Genomic DNA, 25,000 nt, shown 5'->3' with positions numbered 1-25,000 from the left:
GACAACTATGCATTCATCGCCGGCATGCAGCATACTGGCACAGAATCGAAGCAACATACGCACGCCAATCGACACTTCATCGCTTCATCGAGTTGCTGCTGCAATCTCCATTTACTGGCATCTGGCCGGATTGGCGGAAGCCGAGCGGAATAGTTTATGAAAAGCAATCAACATATTTTCGTTCCATCAACATCGAGAGAAGAGAGTTAAGTCGAAGGGTTGGGGGGGAGTTGTTGCGATAAATCACACCGATCCCGTCTCCTCCATACCTATGCCTCCTACTCTAGCGACGACTCTTGACCCATGGTTGCACTCCACAAAAACCAACCAACAAGACCATCACTAAGAGCAACGTCAAGCAAGGCCGCCAACATTCCGTCCCGACTCCTGCCGCCGCTGGTCAGCTGTCAAAGTTCATTCCTTCTTCTGCCGGCAACATGCCCTTGCGCCATCATCGTCGCGATCGTTTTCACGTTACGTTGCCCGGACGAAATGGGTCAGTAATTGAATTTTGCTCGGCGTAATAAAATATCGTGTCCGTTCGCGCGTTGTTTTTCATTTATTTTAATTCCATTTCCATCGGCTGCATGCTTCTGCAGTCCCGCCTGCGTACCACCAGCTGGGTTCAAGCCAACTCCCAGCTCGACGGGAACGGGTGCTGAGCGGGTGTAATCGGGGCGTACTTCATTTGCTCGCCCCGTTTTTGGTGTACACCTGAGGGCGAGTCCGTGTCGTTGGAAGTGATTTTGAAGTTTCACTTTTTTTTTGCTCTTCTGTTTTTGCTGCTCGCTGGTCGCTGGTAGGAACAGTTTTTCTCGCCTCGTGCGTCCCTTTCCCCAGCTTCCACGTCAACAACAGGTAAGTGACAAGACGATGAGCTGCCGCACGACGCCACCAATGGACGCCGCCACGGAATGGAAGTGTTCGCTTGTGCAGGACAGTAAAATGTAAAAAGGGGTCGGTGTCTGTGTGCCTGTCTGTGTGTGTGTGTGTGTTTCTGTACGGTAGCGGGAAATTAATTTCATTTCCCAGCCCAAGTGCTGGCGAAATAATACGGACATAAATTTTCATCTGAAAGATCAAAATAGAAGCGCCAGCGCGGACGGAGCAACTGCAACTGAAGTGAACTGCAGCACGATGGACGGAACGGACAGCAGGGGTTCGCGTGCAAAAAAAGGGCGAGCCAGCGGCCATGTCCGGAATGCTTTTCGTTGAATTGAATTGAAATACCGTGAAGGTTGGAGTTTCTTAGATTCCAACTTCTCGGACCGTTCGATGAACCTTCACCTCTAAATGGCATTCCCGTTTGTACGGTGCTGCTAGTATCTGGCCACCGGCTGACCGAAGGAGTGTTCTTTTCTATGGACTGTTCTGGATTTTTTTTCCTCCTGTTTATCCCGTAGCAACCGGACCGGAAATGGTACCGGCACTACGTAACGTCTTGATGTTTTGGTTCTCTATTTTCTCGTTTCAAATAACTCGTTCCATTTGGTGTCTTCGTTTTGCTGATTAAAAGGGGAAGAAAGATTGGAACAAACTTGGCACAACCCGGAACAGGGGATGGAAATTGAAAAACTGGTTATGTCCTGGTCATGGCACGGCATCATTCATTCGTTTCGTAAGTCGCCACTTTCCATCAAGTTAAGGAGTCAGCTCCATTCAGATACCAGCCGTGCTACTCGTAGAAGAAACTCATTTGTAGCTGGAAGTTGAAAATTGATTCTTTTCATTTGAATCTTTAGCGTGAGACCGAGTCCAAGTGTTCTGAAGCTAGGATTCGCTCAGATCGAAGTACAAATTCCGTCGTTCCGATGGCTAATTATGAAGGAAAAAAGGTGCCACAGGACAAGCGGTGTAGGGGATCGCATCGCATCGAATATGGAACCGATCCAAAAGTCACGATCGCTCCTCTCTCTGTCTCTCTCTCTGCTAACTGTGTCGTGTGGTGGTCTCAGCAGCTAGAAGGTGCCGGATCGACGAGCTGCCGGTTTCGTTGGCGCCACTAGTGCGCGCAAATGCGCCACGGCGCCACTTCCACGCTCAAGGACTTTTCGCTCGTTAACGGGCTAGCGTCATCGCGTCACAGCACGTTGGCGGCGTTGGCGAGAGCGTCTTCGTAGTGTACCTTCGATATGCCTTCGACTTCGACTCGGGATACTCACCATAGCTGGGTACGTAGAGGTTGAGGTAGAGGCAATCCTCACTCTCCACCTTCAGGTACGGTAGAAGCCGTTTGATCTGATCGTAGCGACCCTTCGAGTAGTTGTTGTTGGCGTTGTTGAGGCTGGGCAAATTCTGGGGACACACCGGTGACAGCTTCGTTGCCATCTTGAGTCCATTCCAGGGTATCGGAGCGCTCGGTGGCATGAAGCGTCGCGAACCGACCGGTGCCTCCGCGTACGGTATGCCCAGGTACTGATCGACGTTCTTCAGTCCGGATTGGGGGTGCATGACACGCACCGAACCCCTCAAGATGCCTTGCTTGACGGCAATGTCCCGTGTGTAAGGTGTACCATCGCGAGGATCGTACCCTTGCTGCTGTTGCTGTTGCTGTTGCTGCTGTTGCTGCTGATGGTGAGTTGCTGTCGCTGGTGGTTGCTGGGTGCGGATCGAAACGGACGGTTTCCGGTAGTGGTCGGCACGGGCCAGAAATGGATTGTTGCCGTACGGTGATGACGATGATGGCGATTGGCGGCTCTGGAACGGACTGTCGTTCGACATGGACGGTGGTGGGTAGAGATCGGTACCGTCGCTCGCCAGAAACCCGGCCTGCTGTTGTGGTTTGCGCTGTGCTTGGGTGGTCTGCGCCGGGAGTCCCAGATCATCGTACTCGCTGCTGTCCAGGATGGTTTCCACCTGCTGGCAGGACCGACGCACCGAGACCACCAGCGTCAATAGCAGCAGCGTGACACATTTACTCATTGTCGCGGTCTGCTGGCCTTGCGCTTAGAGCAGGCAAAGCGTGGCCACTAACACGCGCGACACGGAGTGATGGGGGGAAAGGACACTGAACACACACACACACACACACTTCTGAAATGGTTGTCACGATCACTTTTCGTTTGTAGATCATAGATGATACAGTGGATTGATATGTTTTCAACACGTTCACTGTTGTGTTACTACTTCACCAGGACCTTTCAAAACATTACGTCTACAACGAGAATGATCCTCACAATCAACACAACCTCAAACACGCACACTAGATTGACACAATCCTCGGGCACATTCTCTTAGTGTCAGTCGAGCGATTTCACTATAATCACTCCCGCTTCGAGGCAAGCCTACTAGCTGGCACGTACACACCGATACGAGTCACGCACCACACGCACGCAATCGGAGATGATCTGCATTCCACCTCGCGCCGCACCGCTTACTGGCCTTTATCGTGTCTGCTCTCTATCGCCTGCTGTAGCAGCTGTCGCGTGTCGTAAACTATGCGGATGAAAAGAAGAAGAAAAAAACAACGAAGAAAAAGAAAGAGTAAGAAAGAGAGAGAAACGAGACGAGAAAGGGATGGCACGATAACAATAGAGTAGCGTAAGCGCGATTACTACTGGCAGCGGACCGACCGAGCCGTGCCATTCGCGCCTCCCGTTTGGGGAGCATCAAAGGAGGCCAACAATCGAAAAGGGCATCTGACAGATGACAGATGCGCTCACTAGATCTGCCAGCAGCATCAGCAGTAACAATAGAGGGGTTTAGTAGAACCGAGGAAAAACAGAGAAGCACACAAACACACACAAACACGCACACTAACAACGCACAAATACAATGATTCTCATGTTGACGACGTGTTGAGTGAAGTAAGAATAGATCACGGGAGGAAACGATTTGTGGAAGGAAAGAGGGAAGAACAAGGAAGTTGCGCGAGGGGAAGCCACAGATGACACAACATGATAATCCACCCTTTTGGCTTCGCACACAGCGCCCCTCCGCATCCTTCTTCCGTATCCTCTTGCACCACCATCTCCCTTTGGGGGCCATTTACTCGCCTAGAAGCATCGATGGCAGTGCTGGTAGACTCGGGCGGAGCACGTCAAAGGCAAAACATACCCCTACCTCACTCCCTCTCTCGCACCGCTTGCACCTTGCGTCCATGGTGGTGGCCACCACGGTGGGGTTCCCTGGCCCCGGGGCCTAATCAGATGTTTACGCTACACCGTGAACCGTTTTTAAGTGAACCGTTCACGCTGCTCGCTAATGGCGTTTGTCGAGTTTTGGGCCAAGAGATTGCATAGCAGCGCAGGAAAGCAAAGCAGAGGGGGTCAGGTAGTGGTAGTAAGAAGAAGAAGTAGAAGAAGAAGCTAAAATTGAACGCCAAAAGGAGCGTGCGGAAGGAGTGGCAGGAAAAAAAAAGTTGGTGGAAAAATAAAATTAAATCGAAGCGAAGCAGCAAAGAGTGAAAGAGACGGAGCGGGAGAGAGAGAGAAGGCGACGGACAAACGGATTGCCCATCGTATACATCGTGCGGACTATTTTTAAGTTGACGTTGGCCGCGATCCTCCGCATTCATCCCCCCTCCCAAAATGGCCCCCTCTTTCCCCTTCCTTCCTTTCTCTGCCCCACGTTAGGTGTTGGCGCTGGTTGCTCTTGAAATGAGCCGCAATAATAATGCGCCAACGACGACGATCCCCTCCGTTGGAACGCCGTGCGTAGCTCGAAAATGCGAACAAGCGCACGCACACACACACACACACACACACTCGTGCCAAATGCCTTCGGTTGATGTATCTATTCATCTATTAAATATCCTTCGAGATCAAGCGTCAGCAAAGTGTATTAAGTTCGCCGCTTCGATCAACATCAACAACCGGCACCTGAATGAAGATCGCGTTCGGACTTTCTCGTTCCGCTCTTTGATGTCCGATGCCGAACGTAGGCGCCCCCCCGGAGGGCCATGTTTAGCCAGCAGGAATTAATAGTGCCACGACGTGAGTCGAAAACATCGATTTCCGAAATGTAAACTTCCCGAAAAGGTCCCAGAACGGCGGGGAGGGAGGCCCCCCCCAGATTATTGCGACACTTTCTAGTGAATTCCGAAGATGCCGTAGGTCGTCGGTGGTAACCAGAGGTGGTGGTGCGGTGCCAGGGCGTGGACCAACATTCCTGGCCGCTGATGCAATTGTAAACGGCGACAAGCGGGCGTTCAATGAATAAACCTATTTTTCGCTGAAACCCACCACCCAATACTGCTCCCCCTCCCCTGGTCACGGTCATCTGGCCGGTCGTCATATCGGATTCGCGTTGTTGGCGTTGTTATTGTTGTTGTTGTTGTTGTTCGCTTCGGTACTTTGGCAAACATCTGCCGATGATTAAGTCGTTTGGGGTTTTCGGTTTTTCGGGTCGCAACTGTCCACCGGGAGACAATAAACCCGAGGCTGGCCGGCCGGTAAGTGATGTGTCACAGAAGTGTTTTGTGTTCGTCCGATCTTCACTTTCGATCACCACGTGCTCGTGGCAGGGGATAGCCCCCGGGGTGGGTCACGGTCCGTTGCGATAGAATTTGTGTTTCGTGACCGAAACCGATGGTGAGTAATGCGCTGTTCGTGGGAATGTTTGTTGGGAAGGAATTCGTGATAATTACTGAACTTTCCATTGATCATTGAGGCTGTACGGCGGTAATATCTAAGTAGCGAAGCGTCTGCATTCCTGTTTTCTCAATAATAAATCGCAGTTGTTCATAGTTTGGCCATTGCTGCGTTGCTCTTCTCGACCATTAGAAACCGGCTTCAGAAACGCAGCATACCTTTTTGGGGACAAGAAACAACAACAATCATCGTGCGCTCGGTTCCGCCCAACACTCGCATCCCATAATTACCTCAAGCACTCTCTCTCTCTCTATTTCTTTTCTTCTTTTTCTAACAGGCAGCGGTACGCACAGCAAGAGCACTAAAGCAGCGTATAAATAGCGTACAACATTCCACAACCTTTCCCATCCATCTCGCTATACGCCATCGTGCTCATCCCTGTTCCGTCGAAGAAGTATTTCCCATACTAGCGCACACACACACACACACACACATGCACCATAACTTCACTTGAATGATGAATCTTGCAGCTTTATGACCGCTTAGTCCTCCCTCCCGGGGGGGGGGGGGGGGGGGGGGGGGGGCGACTAATCCAGCTCGAAAGTTGGATTCAACCGCAGCACTGGCTGCAGCATCATCATCGTCATCGTCACTGGCAGTAATGCAAACACTCCCAATCCCAATCTGGCTCGCCTGAATGGTCAGGAGTATGCCAGGCATATGCGGCCACAAACCAACCAACGAAAACGGATTTCCTCGTTGGCACCGACCGACCGGCCGTTGGTCCGTCCTCTCACTTGACCGGAAGCGATGAAACTTTATTAATTAAGCAAACCGAGCGTTGCGGAAACCGATGACCACGGTGCGTTGCGTGGCGTACTTCCTTCCTTCTTGTCCCCCCGGGCCCGGGTGGTTTCCTCAGCTTCTCGGTCTTTTTTATGATCCGAAAACCGAACGCAAACCTGTCGCTATTGCTCTGGTCCGGGAAATGTCGGACAAATGTCACAGGCCGCGTACCGTGCGTGCGTTGGTCACCATTTTTCATCAATGATCAAACACCGAACATGCGTGTGCGTGTGCGTGTCGTGTGTGTATGTACGCACATTGCGATGCGAGAAATTAGCGTCGAAAGCAATTAATTAAAGTTCGTTCCGTTCCGTACCGTCCACTCGAAGGCAACCAAGAAGCAAGCATCGTCGTCACCCCAAAACATAGGGACATGATGTCCGTTCATTGATCCAGCGTGTACCACCAACAGCAGCAGCAGAAACGGTCGACCAAGAAGGAAGAAACTAAAATTAAACTCTTTCCTCTCTCCGTGCGTCTGCTCGTCGGTGACGGTGTTCCGGGGGTATAGCGTGCAATGCGCGCAAAGGTGAAGCCACATGAAGCGTTCGATGCGATGCGAGCATAAAGTGCAAATGCCGTGGCCCGTGCTCGTTGCGGTGCGTAAGTAGCAGTAGTTCGTAGGGCCGACCATCTGTTCCACGCAGCAGTACGCCACATGATCCGTATCCGTACCCTTTCCGCACGTAAGTGGCAAAAGCTGGTCCATCGTTCCAGGGTTTCATCTCTAGCGCTCTAGCGGCTCTAGCAGCAGCCATTCCGGTGCCCAAAAGCACCCCTTTGGGTGCGACGTGTAACGTGCGTGGCGTAGGCCCTAATCAAAACCATGGCCACGGGGTTTGTCTCTGTCGGTCGGTTCCACATCTTGCGCACGGGAACGCATTCAAAGACCTTCTCCGTTAATTGCCAAACCGGGGGCCCAGGAACCGGTGATGCACCGGCTGCTTTATTGGTTTTCCCTGGAAGCGAAGAGTAGCAGAGAAACCCTTTTTTGGGGAGTGACGACGAGCTGATGGTGCTGCTGTGGCCAACAGAGGGGGACGAGTGCTCCTATCATCGTCATCATCGTCGTCGTCGTCGTCGTCGTGAGATGCATCGCCAACGAATTCAGGGGCCATTCAATGTTTTGCACTCCTCCGTTGGCGTCACTGACACGCTCATTGCTGCTGCTGGAGCTGCTCAGATGGCCGTCTTTTGGTGGGCCATTTGGTTATCTTCTCGCTTTCCGTCCCTTATTTCCCGGGAGTTTTTTTTTTGCTGTCGTTGCTGCGAAAACCTTCATTTGCAGCTGCCACGGCAAAAAAAGCGTGGCACGAGCAGCGTTCCGAGCATCTGCAGTTCCAGTAGCTGCATGAGCATGAGCATGGTGACGATGACGATGACGGTAATGATGATTCGCGCACCATATGTGCCATTTGGGAGCCCGGGAGGCGTGTTTTACGAGATTAGCCCCGGGATGGTGGATACACGCACGTGCGCTCTGTTCATCATCGTTTCCGACACACGCTCACACACACACACACACACACACGCTCACACACACACGCACACTTAGAGCGAAGCGAAATGACAGGCAAACCAGTCCGGCAACCGTGGCAAGTGCTGCGACAGATGCGACCGGATGACTCGAGATGGCTGGCTGGGGGACGGGGTGCGAGCTGCAGATGGCCGCAATGTCCATTGGAAGTAATATGTTTCGCTGGGAGATGATGGGCCCACAACACCATCGGGACACCGGGACAAATCAACCGGGATCGATCCGCTTCTAAAGATGTCATTAGCGAGTAGTCGAAGGGAGACAACAAGACAACGACCGCCGCGGTCGTCGTCGTTGTTGGGTGTGACCTTCTCTGGACCCTTCGGCTAGACGGGCCAGACAGTTTGGCTAATTAATTCGTGCGCTATCAGCACCACCACCACCAGCATCGTCATCGTCATCATCATCCAGACGCATTCCGGGCCTGGGAATGGTTGTAGTTACGCATCCGCTCCGGTCCTCTGTGCTCCCTCTGTCTCCTCGCCGTACGTTCCGCGGCGTACCATTCGCAATCACTATTAGTTGCCCATTAATTTCCCGTAACCTTTTCCCAGGCAGACCAGGGAAGGGAGGTTAGGAGGTAGGAAGGCAGAAGACACTGCACTGCAGCATCACTCTCTGGTACTATACGCAAAGGAATGCCACGCCTCGGTTCTTCGGTGCCGTCGTCCCGGAAATCCAAAACCCAGCCAGGAACGAGCGAAGGAAACCATTTCATTTTCTTTTTCGACCACATCCGAAGGAAGGGGAAGGAACCGGGCAGGGCCGGGTGGATGGCGGTGCGGTGTGTGAATGCCAACATCTGTTCCGCCGCGCGTCCATTTGTCGGAAGTATGAGAAATGTAAAAATAATGGCACCGGCACCGACGCCATTGCCGGGCGCTTCCCGGTAAATCCTCCGCAGAAGATGCAGAAGATGATGCTCCCCGGGTGCCAGGGTGGAGGAGAAGAAGGGCCGGCTTCACACCAGAAGTAGGAGCAGTGTACCTTCCGGTCTGGGTGGTTCACTCGAACCAAGGCACCGTTAATGGTGCCCCGATCGTAGTTTGATGGTCTAAAATTAACGTTGTTTCGGTGCGTGCGCGTGTGTGTGCGTGTCCCTTGGGGTCCACTAGGGGTGGAGGGGGGAAGGTGATTGAAGTGTTTCATTATTCATTCATTCCGTGGCGGTGCATCATCGATTATGCCAGCACGGTTGTCTCGATGTATGGTTGTGTGCGTTGCGTTGTCGTCGCCAAACCGTCCTTTGGGTTTCGCCAAACGTTTACATTAGCTCCAACTCTTTCTCTTTCTCCCATTCTCTCTCTGTAGTCTCTTCAGCACCAGCAACAGATCCAGCGATCGAGCTGATGGATCGTTGGTACGGTAATTGCCCTGGCCGTACGAGTGTTTCACTTAATGATGACGATTGGTTCCCGATTTTACTACCAGAAGCCGGTTTGCCGAAAGGCAAGCTACTACTACTGGTACTACTGCTGGAGTATTCAATTTACGTTGCATTTAACGATGTCTAACGATGGCAGAAGACGTGGTCTCCTTCGACGAGGACGCCATACATTCGACGTTTCTCTGTTCGGAATCTACGGATAAACGTAGAAGGCGTTGAAAGCGGTGGAGAATGCCAACAACGTGCTTTGCTGCTCGTTATTCATGTTTTGTGCTTTTAATAAATGCTTTCTTCCTCTTGCTCTCTCTCTCTCTCTCTCTCTCTCTCTCTCTCTCTCTCGCTCGCTCTCTCTCTCTTACAAGGAAGAAGGAAAAGCAAACGTGATGCTCGTTGCTGAACACTAAAACCAACGAGCCTTCACACCCCGGCTTCGAACAACCATTGTCCACGTAATGAACGACACTACAGGATACTCGAGCTCGTACGATGCTTACAAAATTTGCCCAAAAAACACACACACACACACACACACTTACACACCCAAGCCCGGCAAAGGCCCTTGTCCGGGAAGCGAAGCACACAATGTGCGCGAAAGCATACTCAACGAGGCCTTCTAGAGAGCAAAAAACAGGGGAGCCGCCGGTTTGATAGTTTAGTAGTTGGAAAACTAAAAATAATTGTCAACCACCTCGATGCTGGCCTGACGTTGCACCCGTAAGGAACGGGCGTGAGTGAGCGAGCAGAAGGGTGATGGTGGCCGATAAACAAAAACTTTCGTGAACGACTTTTTGGGGCGCGACGAGCCACTCATCGCCACCGGTGAGGGCAGAGTGAAAGTGGTGGGAAGGGCAGAGGGAGGCAGTGCGGTTCACAAACAAACACCCGAACCTTCTGAGGGGAGGTCCTGCGAGGAGAATGCAAGAAGAGAGACGTGAGGACTCGCTGCGTATCGACCGCGTGATTGCATTGCTGATCATCATTACGTTGTAGTGGTCGTAGGGGCGGAGGAATGCCCCGGAAATACGGTATCCAAGGAACCGCGGTAACCATCTCGTCTCATCTCTCTCTCAGTGACCTTTGGTTTCCTTCTTCGAAGGCGCAGTTGTGATTGTGGTGTGGTCGTGGTATGCACGTACCGTTCGTATAGAGTTCGCGGAGATTCGCGAAAGAATGTAAAATCTGAAAATTCCACTTCCTTGTACGTGTGCCTGTAGGTGTGTGCGTGTGTGTGTTTTGTCATCATTGGTAAGAAGATGAGGTGCGAGTAGCCTTTGCGGTACGGATACTTTGTACAATCCACGCCATCATCAAATACTCCTCTTTCTATCTCTCTCTCTCCCTCCCTCTCTCTGCTCTCTGGTAGCGTCAGTAAGCGGATCGTGGATGATCGCTAGGGGTACCGATTTGGTGACCGAAGGGACCGGCGGTGTGACACTTTATAAATTTAGCGCAACGTTCCCCCAAACACCGCCTTCTTCTTCTTCTGCCCCTCTGCATCCCTTTCATCGCACCGGAATCGGAGCTCAAACCAGATGCCACTCGCGATGCGATCCCGAGGGGGAAGATGAGGACGACGATACGAGGATCCATCTTCCGATGGATCCTGCTGCTGCTGCTGGTGCTGCCGCTGGTGCGCCTTCCGTCGCGCATCGTCGCAGCTAATGCGCGCATTCGTGGTGCAGGAGACAAGAAACCGGCAACGGTGAAGAATAGGAAGGGAAAAAACAAAAAGAAAAATAAACCCACACACACACACACGTACACGGGCGCGGGCACGTGCACACATGCTCGTGGGCACACATACAGCGCGCATCATCACACCTTCGCCAAACGGCAAATGGGTTTTCGGTGTTATTTATAAAATGCTTCGGAAAATGGGAAGAAGCCGCCCGTCGCTTGTTTTGCTAAGCGTAAGCGCGCGAGCGCGCCCTCGTTTGCTGCTTGTTGTCGTCGTCGTCGTCGTCCACATCTAGTCGTCGAAGTCGTCGTCGTCGTGGCCGTCTTGGGTGTTACTTATGCTTGGGTGGTGCACTGCCTTTCCTCGTGGTGTGTATGCGCGATCGCGCGTATGAGAAGGGCCTTCGGATGCTGTTGGCGCAGGCGGAACGCAGTGGAAACACTCCGGTACAGCGACACACACACATACACACACACACGCGCTTGGCAGGCCAATGCATCCGATACCCGAGTTTCGTGCAGACTAGTCGACGACCGATGACGACAGGGCCTAAGCCAGGTGAGTGAACCTGACGGCTGCATGGGGCTCGACGCGATGGCTCATCTAATCGCTCGCTAGGATAGGGATCTATGCTGCGCGAACTAGTCGATCGACGATACAAGTAAGGCAGGGAAGCTGAGAGGCTAAGAGTGCTGATCCTACCGTCACGCGGTCCAAGGTTGTACTCAACGGTTGGTGCTTCGCTTTGTACAAGTTGAATACATTAGCACACTAAAGAACGATGCTGACGTGCTCGGGGGGTTCAGTTATGCAAAACAACGAGCAGTGAGTGCCGAGGAACACAGCATTGCCACACCGTTGACGAAGGTTTATGAAATGACAAACATGGGAGCAACGGCGTGCCACAAAATCTTTCTTACATTTCCGAACGTTTGGAATTCCGCTTCCGATGAAGATCTTCCGTTGCGAAGCTCTTGAAGGACACTTTCGCACTCGCACACACACACACACACACTGTCACACCGTGATCACTGCAAAAGGCATCACGGGGGAAATCACTTCTTCACCTTCACTGGAATTTTTGGTTTGTTTCGTCGTTTCGTTGTTTCGCTTTCCGATCGTTTTTCTTCTTCACTTCTCTTTTTGGGTTTGGTTGAAGGTTATGCTGGAGGAGACATATTTTGCCTCCTTCTTCTATTCGCGTTTTATCTGTTCACTTATTCGTTTCCTTTTCCGTGCACTGTTCGCTTCGCTTTTCGTTTTCGTGGCAATTTTGTCCCCTTTTCCCTTTGCTTTGCTCCTTTTTTTTTTGTTGGTTTATGTGCGCGATGCGCGATGTGTTGTGAAAGAGTCGACGTTTCGTTTTCGATGTTGGCACGCGTGGTATAGAGGCACGAGCACAGATTGCGTTGCTTGGCGCGCGCGATCCGAGCTCGAGCACGGGCGATCTTGGCTCGTCAACGCTGCGCGCTGTTGACAACGGCACGATCGGTCACGGACTGACTTATTTGGCTCGAGGCTCGCTCCGTCCGAACGCCCGAGATGGTGCGCGATGCAGATGAGCATTCTCAGCGTAAGCGATCGAGCGTCGTTAGAGTAGTTTGTCACTCTGTGCTGCTCTGAGCGTGACAGTGCCTCACGATCATGTGGTACCAGGAACGGCGTTGATCAACGAAAACATTTCTCTTGGCGATCCTTGTATGCGATTGGCTCCTTTGACATCTGTAAACGTTTCGGCGATTGTGGCGTTTTCAAAATTGCAAAAAGTCTTCTGTTTAACGATATTTGCACGACTGAGACATTATCTATCTCTTACGTTCATTATTTTCTTTTCTTAGTCAATTATAAAGAAATAATTTATATTGTATGATCCTCTCCTTGTATTGCCATATAATATGTAGAGCAAAACTTTCATACAATTATTTCCATTTAGTTGTAAACCGTATGGAACCGTATTAAGTTTTTTTATACTCAACAATTGCTAGCTGCCTTTAATAAGGTGGCATTTACATTTTGGGAAATCGAAGAACTCCAAAGGTCGTTTTCAAGTGATTGTTGCCAATAGATTTTGAAATAGGTGAAGGACTCGATGGTGCTTTTACAAAATGGAATAGTAAATAACACGAAGAGATCATTGAATTGATGAGTGAAGCTTCAAAGTAAAAGTAATTTAATCTTTTTTAAAATAAAAATGTTATTTCGAATCGATTCTAGCTCATTCGTCAGTACGGTCATGGTAGGGAAAACCTATTCATTAATTTTTATGAGAAGTTTTGCATGAGGTGCTCTGATGTTGCTGATGCTGTTTATAACTTTAGCTTTGTGTTGAGATCTAGTGATATTAATGAATCTGAAGAAGAGTTCTAAAACTAAAAATTAAATGTTGGAATCCTCTAGACTATCTAGAATAATTAAATTTGGAAAAAGATCATCCCGTAGAGCATTTTTTGGATTTTAATATTTTTATTAAAAAACAGTTCTAAATAATATAAAAATATTCGATGAAAAATGTTTTTTTTATCTTGTTTTTCTATCAAAATTATTATTAAACTTGACGTTATCATTCTCCACTACTGAGCCGTTATTAATTTTAAATCCGCCATCCGTTGTGTGCATAAATTCAAATCTCATCTCCACCCGGTTTTATAGCAAAACGCAACATCGATTTCATCCGAGGTCACTCATTGGAACAGCTGTAGCGACACTCAGCTACTGTCTGCTCCTGAGGCTGCACAACTGCACCACCACCAGCAACCGAACGTGCACACTATTCTTCGCTTCGGCAACGGGTTTGTCTCGTCGCATGCGCGGCACATCATCGCGACGTCTTCGCGACCACTCACTCCATCACCGGCCACCAGGGTGCGCTGATGCCCGTCCGAAACGTCCCGTCTCGTAGCCCACACCCGAAAGACCCGAGCAACGCGTAACCCATCGCGGCTACTGTAACTGGAGCACGGTCCCGCTCGTCCTTTAGTAGGAGTTGGGACACGAGACAACGTTGAACGAACGAGCGAACGACGGGCGTTGTACGCGCGCGTAACGGGTGTTCGAGGAGTAAAATCCGTGGAGTTTGGCGACCGGTTGGGGGCGCCGCATTAAGTGACACAATTCGTGGTTACGACCGAAAGGAGGAGGAGGAGAAGGAGGAGAGGTGCCCAAGGTTCCTTGTAAGGGTGTAGCCCCACAGCCAACCTCGCCAAGAGTACGGCCTCGATGCTGCTCGATGTCAAGCTAATCATCTGCAAACAGTGCGTACGTTCCGAGGATTTGTGATCCGCCCGTGTTTGTGTGTCTGCTCGTGTGTGCGCGCGTGCGTGTGTGTGTGTGTGTGTGCAGTTGTGCTTATCCGTTGAAACGAGCATTGTACTAGGCGCCTCCATCGTGCAGCAACCGCTGCACAGCCTCGCTTCGATTACGTCGTGCTGTGTCCAAGAGGCATCATCATAAAAGAAGGAGAGGAAAACGGTGCGAGAGGGCCTGTCGTGTGATCACATTATGTCTAATTACTGTCGTTAGTGTGTGTGTGTGTGCGTGACGGTGTGTGTGTGTTGAGGAGGAATGGGAGGCAGCAAGCGATACACGAGGACGGCGTAGCATCGGTTGTGACCAGCCGACCGAACGACCGTGAGCTGCACCGGTACCCAATTCCCATAGTGTCCACTAAAGCCTTTGAGTTCCGATAGTTTCTCTTTTCGGACACTCCGGTTGTGTGTGTGTGCTTGTGCGCTTATGTGATGGCTAACGCGCTGCCAAGGATTATACGCTGGATACAAACCCAAGGCTACGGATAGCTACGACGACGACGACGACGACGACGGCATCGACTACGACGACAACATTGACGACCGGGTGCTGGTTTCCGGGAGGTGTTCGGAAGGAGGGGCACCCCCATTGACCCATTGACGCCCTTCTTCATCCCCACCGGTTCGAAAAAGGTTCAATTGTTCACTCAAGTGTTTTTGTGGCAATCCGTACAAAGTAGGCTGTGCTGTGCTGTGCAGTGTGAGTGTGTGTGAGAGAGAGTGAGATGGAGTGAGCTTGAGGGTGTTCGAAACCGACAAACCGGAAATCCGTTGCAAACAAGCGCTGCAGCTGCAGCATCCCCTCTTGACCATCCCCCTCCCCGAGTGCACCCTTTGGTACGTCCTTGTCACCGAGATGTCACAGGACAGCAGCAGAAGCAGCAGCTCATGACGTTGCCGTGTGTGTGTCTCGTGAAGCATTCGTGATCCAGTCCAAGTGGTGGCTATTCTTCCACCGGCCTCCCCCCCACCCGGCCATCGAGTGAAGTGTGAACGAACGAGCAGATTGGTCCCCTGGGCGGAGATGCCCACCGCTTTGAAGTGCCCAACTGAGGGTGCAAGTGTGTATGTGTGTGTTTGTGTGCTGGCAAAGCAAAGTGAGGGATGAGCGAGCAACCGGAGGGTGCATCATAAGCTGTCAATGCTCGGTACCGGGTACAGTGGCAAGTGTTACGACCGTTAAACGGGGACGCATCCTTGCATTCAGTGTGTGTGTGTGTGTGTGTGTGAGTGTAAGGGATGAAAGTGTGAATTAGAAGACGTCATCACGTCTCGTGCGGGTGCATCCGTAGGAAAAGAAGGTCACTGCATTGTGTTATTATCGTAGGGCGAGTGGAATTTGGAATTCCGATTAAACTCGGTTCCGTGGGTTGCAAATTGTGTGTGTGTGTGTGTGTGTGTGTCGATCCGAGTATGTGCATCTGTGGCTGTGTCGTATGCATGTGTGTGTCGGTGTGATGTGTAAGGCAGTCAACAACCGGTGCCAGGCTTTTCCCTTTCTGCGAACAAGCAATGTGGCCACCAGCAACAACAGCAGCAACAGCAACAGCAGCAGCAGCAGTGGAGCAACGACCGGACGACGCGAACGTATAAAGTAATCATGCTGCCAGCCACGGTGATGATTGTAGTGGTTGCCTTGGCCGTGTTTTCCCTCGTTACACCGATCCGCAGTGCCAGTGGGCCAGCGCAAGCAGGTGCAGGCAGCAGCAACAGTGGTAGTGGCAGCAGTAGTAGTAGTGGCGGCGGCGGTGCCCTTGCCAACCAGCTCGAGGACGGCGATACGCTGAAGAAGGCAACGAGCTCACGGATCGTGCACACCAAGTACGGTGCCGTATCCGGTACGATCGAGCACCTGGACGGGCGCCATCTGGATCCGGTCGAGGCGTACCGGGGCATCCCGTACGCTTCGCCACCCGTTGGCAACCTGCGCTTCATGCCCCCCGTCACTGGTGCCCTGTGGTCGGGCGTCAAGAAGGCGGACAGGTAGGCGGACTACCCCCCTTTTGCAGCCCTTTTCGAACCCCTTTCTCGTTCATGTGCTCTTCCGCTTTTGGGGTGTTTGCGGTGCATGGCCACACCTCAGTAACATTCATTTCTACGTTTCATTCCCTTCTGTTTTGTGTTGTGTCCTTTTTCTCGCGCACAAACACACAAACACCGATAGGTTTAGTCCGGTCTGTCCGCAACGGTTACCCGACATCTACAACGAGACGGCGGCCCTCGAGCGGATGCCACGCGGTCGGTTGGAGTATCTCCGACGTCTGCTGCCGTACCTGCGCAATCAATCAGAGGACTGCCTCTATCTCAACATCTACGTACCGACGCAAGGTATGGAACCAGGATCCCAGGATGCCAGAAGGCTGGAATGTGCTGGCTGTTCTAACCGCGTTCTATCTCTCGGCGCTTCGTTTCCTTCTTTTCTTCGCGTCTCCTCTCGGATGTCATTATTGTTTTCGTTTTCTTCCCCGGAAAGTGACGCGACAAACAAACAAACAAACAATGGCGATGGCCGTAGCCGAAGCGACTTGACGTCGCATTTTACGAGTTTTTTAATCTTCTTCCGTGACGTCACGGTCACTACGGCGGTGACATATCGCAGGAGGCGAGTGCTTAGGTCGCGTGGTCGTCCTTCTAAGTCCTCTTCGCGCGCTGCGTATCGCGAAAAGGAACCGCACAATGGAACTCGCGTAGCCACGGTGTAGTGGACCCTTCTCAACGGGCCGAGGCGTCAAGCGGTGGGCGAAGAATGTGAGATTATATTTTAATATCATCGTCCCATCCCTCTCATGTCTCCCCACCGCTCCGGCCACTAGACACCCTCTATCTCGGCGCCGCGTATCGATTTTGTGACATCAAAAAACGGTTTCTAGCATTAAAAAAAGGAAGGAAGGAAGGAAGGAAGCATAAGCACGCTGCATGGGCACGTGACAGCCACTGATGACGGGGATGAAAGTGGCAGAGAGGTTGCCGGAGAATTGTAGTGTCCCTTTTGGGTGTCTTTCCCTCCCTGTTTTTTTTTCTGCCTTGGTCCATCCTTCACTGGCAGACTGGCGTTCGGTTTGGTTTGGTTTTGTGGCTTGGTCTGGTTCTGGCGAGCAGCATCATCATCGTCATCGTCGCAACCAGCCACGCCCAACCACCCCACCATGTTGTCAGCATCCTCAAGTGGGCCTCCCTCCTGCCCCCTTGCCTCGGGGACAAGACACTCAGCATCCTTTCTTTAAGTCGTGGCCCTCGGATATTTTCGCATCTTCGTCATCCATCGTCCCGTTTAATCGGTAGCGGAAGGCTTTTGGGGACGGGAATGCGCTCCACAAAGTCCGATATTTGACCACCTACTACAGTTGTCTCCAAGGCATACGAGACATCGTCGACACACACACACACACACACACCAAGTGAAGCGCAGAATCTCGTCCAAAGTTCGGTCGCCAGCGGAAATAAAAGGAAATCCTTTTTTGATGGAGGCCAAAGGGGCCAAGAACGCACAGGGTGGGGGAGGGGCGAGTTGAGGAAATAGGAAGCACGTTTCATGTTCATTTCATGTATTTTTTATAGCTTTTCGGTCCCCTCGCGGCCGAGGTGCGTTGCGTTCCGATGAAATCATAATCTAGTTCCCGAAGCGAAGCAAATAAACTGGGACAAAAATGAGGCGCCCTCCCCCACCCACCCTGCAGGGGAGGGAAGGCCAGTGGCCAGTGAAGGGGAAAACGTGTGAAACGTTCAACCCTAGATGGTTTTTGGGTTCGGTGGGCGGGAGGGATGGCCACAATATTTTATTTTTGATGACGTGATGACCGAACCCGAGAGAGAGAGAGAGGACGAGAGCGTTCACATTCCTCAATCCGGCCATTAAAATTGTGCCGGTGATTCCTAATCAACCTCACGGAATTCCTTGACCCTCCTTTTTGGGAGGGGGACCCAAAATGGGGTCACTAGACACAAGGGAAAAAAGGGACGCCAGAGGAGAGTGGGGGGGCTAATGAACAGCATTCTTCCTCGGGGTGGGTCACGGACCTCTCCTCCCCGGAAGCTTTTCAGTTGGACGTTTCCCGGGCTGTTTAGAGTGCTGCTCGCAGCTGCAGCTGACCTTTTCCGGAAACCTCGCCTCGTTCCACTCCCAGTGTGTCTTTGATCTTTTGCGTTGCTCCCGGTTCGCGTTTTCGTCCGCGCGTTACCTGCCGCTGGCAACGCTGGTAAGCTGATCGCCACCACGCACCCTCTCTCTCTCTCTCTCTCTCTCTCCCAGTCTCTTTTTAGTCCATCCGGAACAGTGTTTCCGATTGGAATGTTGTTTGATTTGTTAAGCTGGTGGTGGTGGTGGTGATGGAAGCGAACGCGAACACGGACCTGCCTGAAATGGTCCCTTTGCCTTTGAACCCGGCGCGACCTCCACATCCGGCGTCAGTAGCAAACCGTTTAAACGGATGGTTTCGCTGCTTCCGCGGTAGCGAAGGGACGAAGTAATCCGAAATCTTTCGCCGATCCTTTATCGCTACTTCAGAGGGAAAGGGAAGCTATTTTCCCGTTGATGAAGAAAAATAAATAAAACAAAACATTCCGACCTCGATCCCGACCAATGACTGGAGAGGAAACTTTGGAGCTGGAAGATACCATCTTCCGTGGCATGTTGACCTCGACTACGGTTCACCATCCCATTGTCCACGGTACGGTGTGCAGCGCAGCGAAGTAAATCAATTTTAACCTAGTAACCCATGTAGCGCAGCGGTAGTGTTGGTGTGCGGCATCGTAGTAGGCAGATGGGGCTCCAAGGGGCTTAAAGCAACGCATCTCCTGAACTAGGTTCGTACTTAAGGGAATCCCTTAAAGGATCACTACCGTTGGCCAATGTGGCATGTTTTCCACCGAGAAATGAATCTGTAGCTTAAACACACTCCCACACACACACACACGCGGGCACACAGAACTTTGGTTTCGCTTTCGTCATGTTTCGGGCTATGATAACGGGCATAAAACCCGTCATTAATTATACAGATCGTAGCAGCTAGCAACGCTACAGGGCATGTGGCAGTGTGTGTATGCGTGTGTGTGTGTGCAGACTGGGTTCGCCTACTCATCAACCCCTAATCCGAGGGTAGGGATGTACACACATTACGGTTTCGTGTCCGTGTGTCTGATACGGAACATAATCATTCAGCTTCGTCTTGCTGCTTCCACAACCACTTCTTCCCCTCTTCTCCTCCCTGAGACGGAGTTCCGAACTTCCCGAGATCCTGTGCCATCCCTCTCTTCATCTCTTTCACTCGCACCTCCTTTGAGAAGGGGTCAGATTGTGACGTCTCATCTTATTAGCAACATAAATTAAATTTCCAAATAACTCCAGCACACACACACACACACACACACACACACACATGGAGTCTCTCTGCGGCTGGTTCTACCGGAACTCTCAAAGTCTCGAAGAAGCGGAAGACGCTGTCGACGACGACGATGACGACGACGACGACGACGACGGAGGCGACTCCACCCGCCAGCGACGTTGACGTAGCTGCTGCTGCTGCTGATGATGATGATGATGAGGATGACGTGGAAGCTCACTTACCCGTAACTGACAGTTTCCACCAACAATTAATCATTTGTTTGATTGATCAATAAATCTTGGCCTACGGTCCACGTCCCGTCTCCGGAACGGCCTGGAATGACGTTGTTTACCCAACGGCCACGCGTCTTATCCTTTTACCACCGCACCGCGTACCGGTGCATTTCGCGGCCTCGAACTCTTCGCGTACGTGATGGTCACACCCAGACTACCCAGCCAGCCAGCTAGCCAGCGAGTCAGATTCCGACCGAAACGGCCATCCTCGATGTTGCCGTGGGACAGGAAGGCGCCAAATTGTTTCGCACGCCGTGACTTGACACTTCCGGCAGTTGGCCACTGTGTAGCAAGGAAGAGAACACGCGCGCTTACACATACACACTCGACTCACGGTCTCCAATCGAATGAAAACCATGCGTTAGTCCTTGAACCAGTGCCAGGGGCAGTGCCAGTGCTACGTGCTACGTCCATCGAATCGATTCCGTGCTGTACACAGACAGAGACAACAACCGACCACGACGGAACGACCGACCATCGAACCGTCGAAGCTGCAAGCAGTCCTTGAGGCTTCCGGGAGAACGACTGCTGTTTCTGGTTTTGCAGGACGCTGGATGCTTCAAAGTTTCCGTCATCCATCGCTCATTCTACGCTCGACCTAGCCTGGTCCGTGCCCTAGTATGCGTGTGTTTGCAGGATCGTTAGTCGAAAGTGCATGATGATGGATGGATGGAGCGTGCGTACGTGTGTGTGTGTGTGTGTGTGGTCGGTACTCCGTTAACAGAGAGGACACCGAGGACTGGCCGAAGGGGGCAATAAGCATACTTTACATATTTTTCAAAACCCCAAACCAATCCCGGTGTTGTGGTTGGTAAGGATGGCTTTACGGGCTAGGGAGGAGGAGGTCGTTCCATCGGATGCGGTCGTCCCGATGCATCCAGGATTCCAGGAGCGAATCCGGCTTGTGTTGGTGTTTGTGTGCGGATCCGTTTATGCGAGGATCCGTTTATGCTGCCTCTTGAACTTTGGCACGTGCGACACGCATCGCAGTGCACATCGATCAACAATTTGACATCCGGTTGGTTAATTTGTTGCAGCGTGGCGCGTCCTAGCGTCGAACACGGGACTCTTGTTGATGTTTGAAGAGGTGGTGCGAGGAAGGGCAACACATAATGGATTGATTGCTTTTAAAGAAAGGGGAAAAGAAGCCTTTCCCTATTTATAGAATATTTTTTTATTTTTTATTATTTCTTTCTAAGCCTTTACCTATGCTCTGCTTGTATGCTGCTGTAGCAACACTTCAAATCAACTAATTGGACGGGCATTGTACCGCCGCATATGTATCTTTAAACCAGCTTGAAGCTCTGAAGTGCACAACCGGAAGGTCACCAGTAATTATGCGCTCTCTTGGCCATTGAAAATTAATCAAACATCAGCATATGGGGAGGATGTTAGGTGGTTCCTTTCCCACCATTTCATTCCACACTGGACAACCCACACACACACACACCCATCCCATCTGGCAGCTCGCAAAATAGTTGTGCGCTTCGGCCAATCGACCACACATCGGTCGAACATTGGTCCGAGCGTCCCGGACCGAGCGGGCAGAATTTCATAAATATTAAATGAACCAGCCACCCAGCCCCCGGCAGCGACCGGAGATCGAACCAACCAGAGAGGAGGCCCAATCTGGTTCGGTCCAAGCACCACAGGCACCAGCGATTGCTGGCCGGCCATGTTTATGCATGACCGTTTGTGGCGGTCATGAGGTGTGTGTGTGTGTGTCCATTGGATGCTGTGCCCTGGTCTGCAATGGACGTTGGCCGTTGTTCTCCTCGTGTTGTTGCTCGCTTCGCTCGGTTGCACTCCTTTGCTCGATCTCGACTCCCGAAACCTTGAATACCTTTACTCCAGGGAATTGCAACCATCGCCTACACCTGTGCCAAGGAACAGAGGGCTGGTTGTGTGTGTGTGCGTGTGTGCGGGAGCGACAGAAGTTTGTCGTTCGGCTTATTAAACATTCATCTCCCGGGGGGCCCGGGGAGAGGAGGTACGAATCGATTGTACGAAGCGATTGGCGATCGCCACGGAAAGTTTCCTTTCTTCTTTCATTAAAATTGTCAATTGGAGGGTCCCTTCTGGAGGAGGTCCTGACCCTTTCCGGTCCGGTGTTCAGAATGAGTTCACTTGAGCGAACTTGTCGAATATTCCTAGGACCATTGGCGTAGGATTGGCGACCTTTTTTTTGCGTTTATACGTAACGATCGAGTGTGTTGCGGTGCGTGCGAGAGAGAGAAAGAGCGAGTGAACCCATGCCCTTAATGCCGATCTAAGGAGGTCTCGGCTTCGATTTCGATTTCCAGTCCAGAGACCATACGGACGCGTTCAATTGAATTCGATCCACTCGCTATATCGTATTAATAGAGCAATTTAATAAAGATGAATTCTGATTACCGCAACTCGGTCCTGCGAAGAATGCGAATGACTCCGGTGCGAGGGATAACAGGAAGCGGAAACTGGACGACCGGACCGGGCACCACAAACCACTGCCAACCGATTGCGTTCGGTTCGGTGCGAAATCGAACCTATTGCCCTTGGCCCCTCGTAACCACCGGAAGTCCTTTCGGACGGCCCTACCCCAAAAGCTCCAAAAGCTGCCAGGCCGCCGTTCGGAAACGAAGGTTCTAGTGTAACAACAACGAAATACGCCAAAAGAAGGACCACTTGTGACCTGTTTGAGGAGGATAGGGAGAGAGAGAGAAAGGGAGTAAGATGAGAGTTTTTGGTCCCATCGTTCCCGTTCCCGACGCAATTCATACTTGAATTGAGATAAATTGAATTTCCCACCGAGTACCGTTCGGAGTGCCTTCGAACGCGTCGCGCTACTAGCGAGATGGTCCTCTAGTGACGCCAGCAGCAGCAGCAACAGCAGCAGCATCGGAAGTAGTAGAAGGTCCGGCGACACTCGAAAGTCTCTCAACGATCTCGCTCTTCTTCTTTGCTCGCTTTTTCCGCCCATCGATCGATCGGCCAGCGTGCAAGATCTCTGCTCACAATCACGGCCTGGCTGATGCCAATCATAAATTCTTCCCCGAATCCCCTCGGTATCAGTCAGAACGGGCGTAGGCCGTAAGCACCAGCAGCAGCAGCACCTCCAAGTTGCTCCGGAACAATGGTACCGGTGGGTATTCTGTAGAGCCTCAGCCTTGCCTTGCCTTGCCTCTCGGTATTTATTTTCGTCGCGCACATACACCACCAACCGTCGAGTCGCTTCACATCTGTCCAAATTTTCGGGCAAGCTGCAAGTCGAAAACGAAAACGAAAACGAAAAAAAAAAGAAACACGGAAAGCATATTGAAATTTATAGAGCAAATATTCAACAAATCTTTATCGGCAAAGATTTATGCGGCATAATTTCGGGGCTTAGCACCCTTGGGCGGGTGTTCCATTTCCAGCGGCCACACGAGAAGGAATCGAACCGTGCCACTGGTTGTTCCCCCCCAGCTCTGGTTTGTGGCGACACATTTATCGCATTTTCCAACGAGTCTAAAGGAGGGGAAGGGGAAGATCCGATATATACACGCCACCCAGGAACGGATCAATATGGAACGGAGGGAAGGTGGACGTTGTGTGAGACTTGATGGCCGGAGTCCGGAGGTTAGATTTTTCGGGGGCTTTGTTCCCCAAGAGTTGTTTACTGCAATGGTTTGGCGGTGGATTCGGTGCCTTCAAATCCCTAGACGTGTGCCGCCTAAGAAGCGAGTTTATGGAGAAACTTCCCGGGCGGATCTCTCCAAAGGACCGCAGAGCCGAACCGGCGGTGCCCCAAAAACAATTAGAAATTTGTAACAGAACACCCACTTACGGCGGCTCGACAGCCCATGACGCTTCGCAACATATCATGCTCGAGTGGCGCAAAGTGAGTGCTACCTAATCGATATCATAATGGAGTTTACATACGTTTACTTCGACCGTACGCACCACCACCGTACGTGTAGATAAGAGCTTTAGCTTCCTTTCTTCCCCCCAAAAAGAAGGGAAGAAAGTGATCCCCTTATACGCGCGTGTGTGTGTGTGTCAACGGGCGTGTATCCAAAGAAGGGGAAACCATAGAGGCCGTTGTGTGCCGCTCCGATGAGCTTGTAAGCGGGGCGCGAGCTGAGCGTTAAACAACCCTCTCAACCCTCCGTTTCTGCCACACCCCTTTTGCACCCCCCCCCCCCCCCCCCCCATCGGGATTGACAAACACGTGGCCATGTATACTCACACACACACACGTATCGACTGCTTCAGTCGGGAAAAGAAATCATCAGACAAAAGTATCAGTGCGGCGAGGCGATGCGATGTGGATATCATGTTACTACGCTTATCAACCTGCCAGCAGCAGCAGGAGGAGAAGAAGAAGGAGGTAGGGCGGACACTCTTCGGTCGCTTCGGAGCTCGGATTCTAATGGATTAAGCGTGTAGCAAATCCGGTCCCAATGGAGCGAAGCGGAACAGAGAACAGATTACGATATGACATAAGCATCCAATTAGAAGCTTACGCTGTACATACCGCTGTGTGCGTGCGTGAGTGTGTGTATGTACGACCACAAACACACGCACATACCTTTCGAATCTCATTTGACAGGATAGATTTGTGACGCGCGGGTGTTTTCTTTTATCTTTTTCCGGCTTCTTCTTCTGCTTTTTTCTTTTCTTTTCTCTTCTTCCTTCCGTGCCACATTCCATGTCTGACGCGTGCATGGTGACGGTAGACGTCATGTTTGCCGTAGGCTTCCGATAGAAACGGTTCGCATGGCAACGGTGCTTATTGGCGCTGTAAGACTGGATTGACGCACTGGAACACACGTCACGTGAAAATGCCACCAAGTGTCGCCCACTCGTGTGGCCAAAACCGACTTGGTTTGTCTCGGATTTCATGGAGACCGTGGCGAGCGTCCAATCAGGTGACAGAGCAACGATGCTGGCAGCAAGTTTGCTTTCCCTAATCCCACCCCACATTCGGTGGCTGACTGATAATTTGAGCGCGAGACTGTCGTGAGTCTGTCTGAGTACCTTAGCTCAACCCCCAGCTTGAGCCGAGGATTAACCGTTTTAAGGAGGACGTTTCGTGTCTGCCGGTGGGAGTCTTTTGCACCATGCGAGCAGACGTGGCGAGA

The 25,000-nt window shown here is 51.6% G+C and overlaps 2 protein-coding genes across 3 annotated transcripts in view; one reads left to right on the top strand and one right to left on the bottom strand.

The window, feature by feature from the left end:
* The window catches only part of LOC125948435 (uncharacterized), a 264,834-nt gene that overhangs the window by 6,396 nt on the left and 233,438 nt on the right, over positions 1 to 25,000 (bottom strand). Inside the window, exons 2-3 of one of the 2 annotated variants that reach the window (XM_049674475.1) lie at positions 11,900 to 12,276; positions 2,163 to 3,435 (exon numbers count right to left, since the gene is read on the bottom strand). In XM_049674475.1, coding sequence (XP_049530432.1) covers positions 2,163 to 2,922 — 760 coding nt within the window. In that variant the 5' untranslated portion in view covers positions 2,923 to 3,435; positions 11,900 to 12,276. Of the gene's footprint in view, positions 1 to 2,162; positions 3,436 to 11,899; positions 12,464 to 25,000 lie in introns of those variants that run through there. The other variant, XM_049674474.1, reaches the window with a different exon arrangement.
* Positions 12,532 to 25,000, top strand: part of LOC125952268 (neuroligin-4, Y-linked) — a 22,959-nt gene continuing 10,490 nt past the window's right edge. The window contains exons 1-3 of the mRNA XM_049681637.1: positions 12,532 to 12,552; positions 16,050 to 16,267; positions 16,449 to 16,612. Of these exons, the coding sequence (XP_049537594.1) occupies positions 12,532 to 12,552; positions 16,050 to 16,267; positions 16,449 to 16,612 (403 nt within the window). The remainder of the gene's footprint in view (positions 12,553 to 16,049; positions 16,268 to 16,448; positions 16,613 to 25,000) is intronic.

Source organism: Anopheles darlingi, chromosome 2 (assembly GCF_943734745.1).
Source record: "Anopheles darlingi chromosome 2, idAnoDarlMG_H_01, whole genome shotgun sequence".
Lineage (NCBI taxonomy): Eukaryota > Metazoa > Arthropoda > Insecta > Diptera > Culicidae > Anopheles > Anopheles darlingi.
The sequence above is the reverse complement of the archived record's forward strand: the minus strand, read 5'-3'. Positions and strand labels throughout refer to the sequence as shown.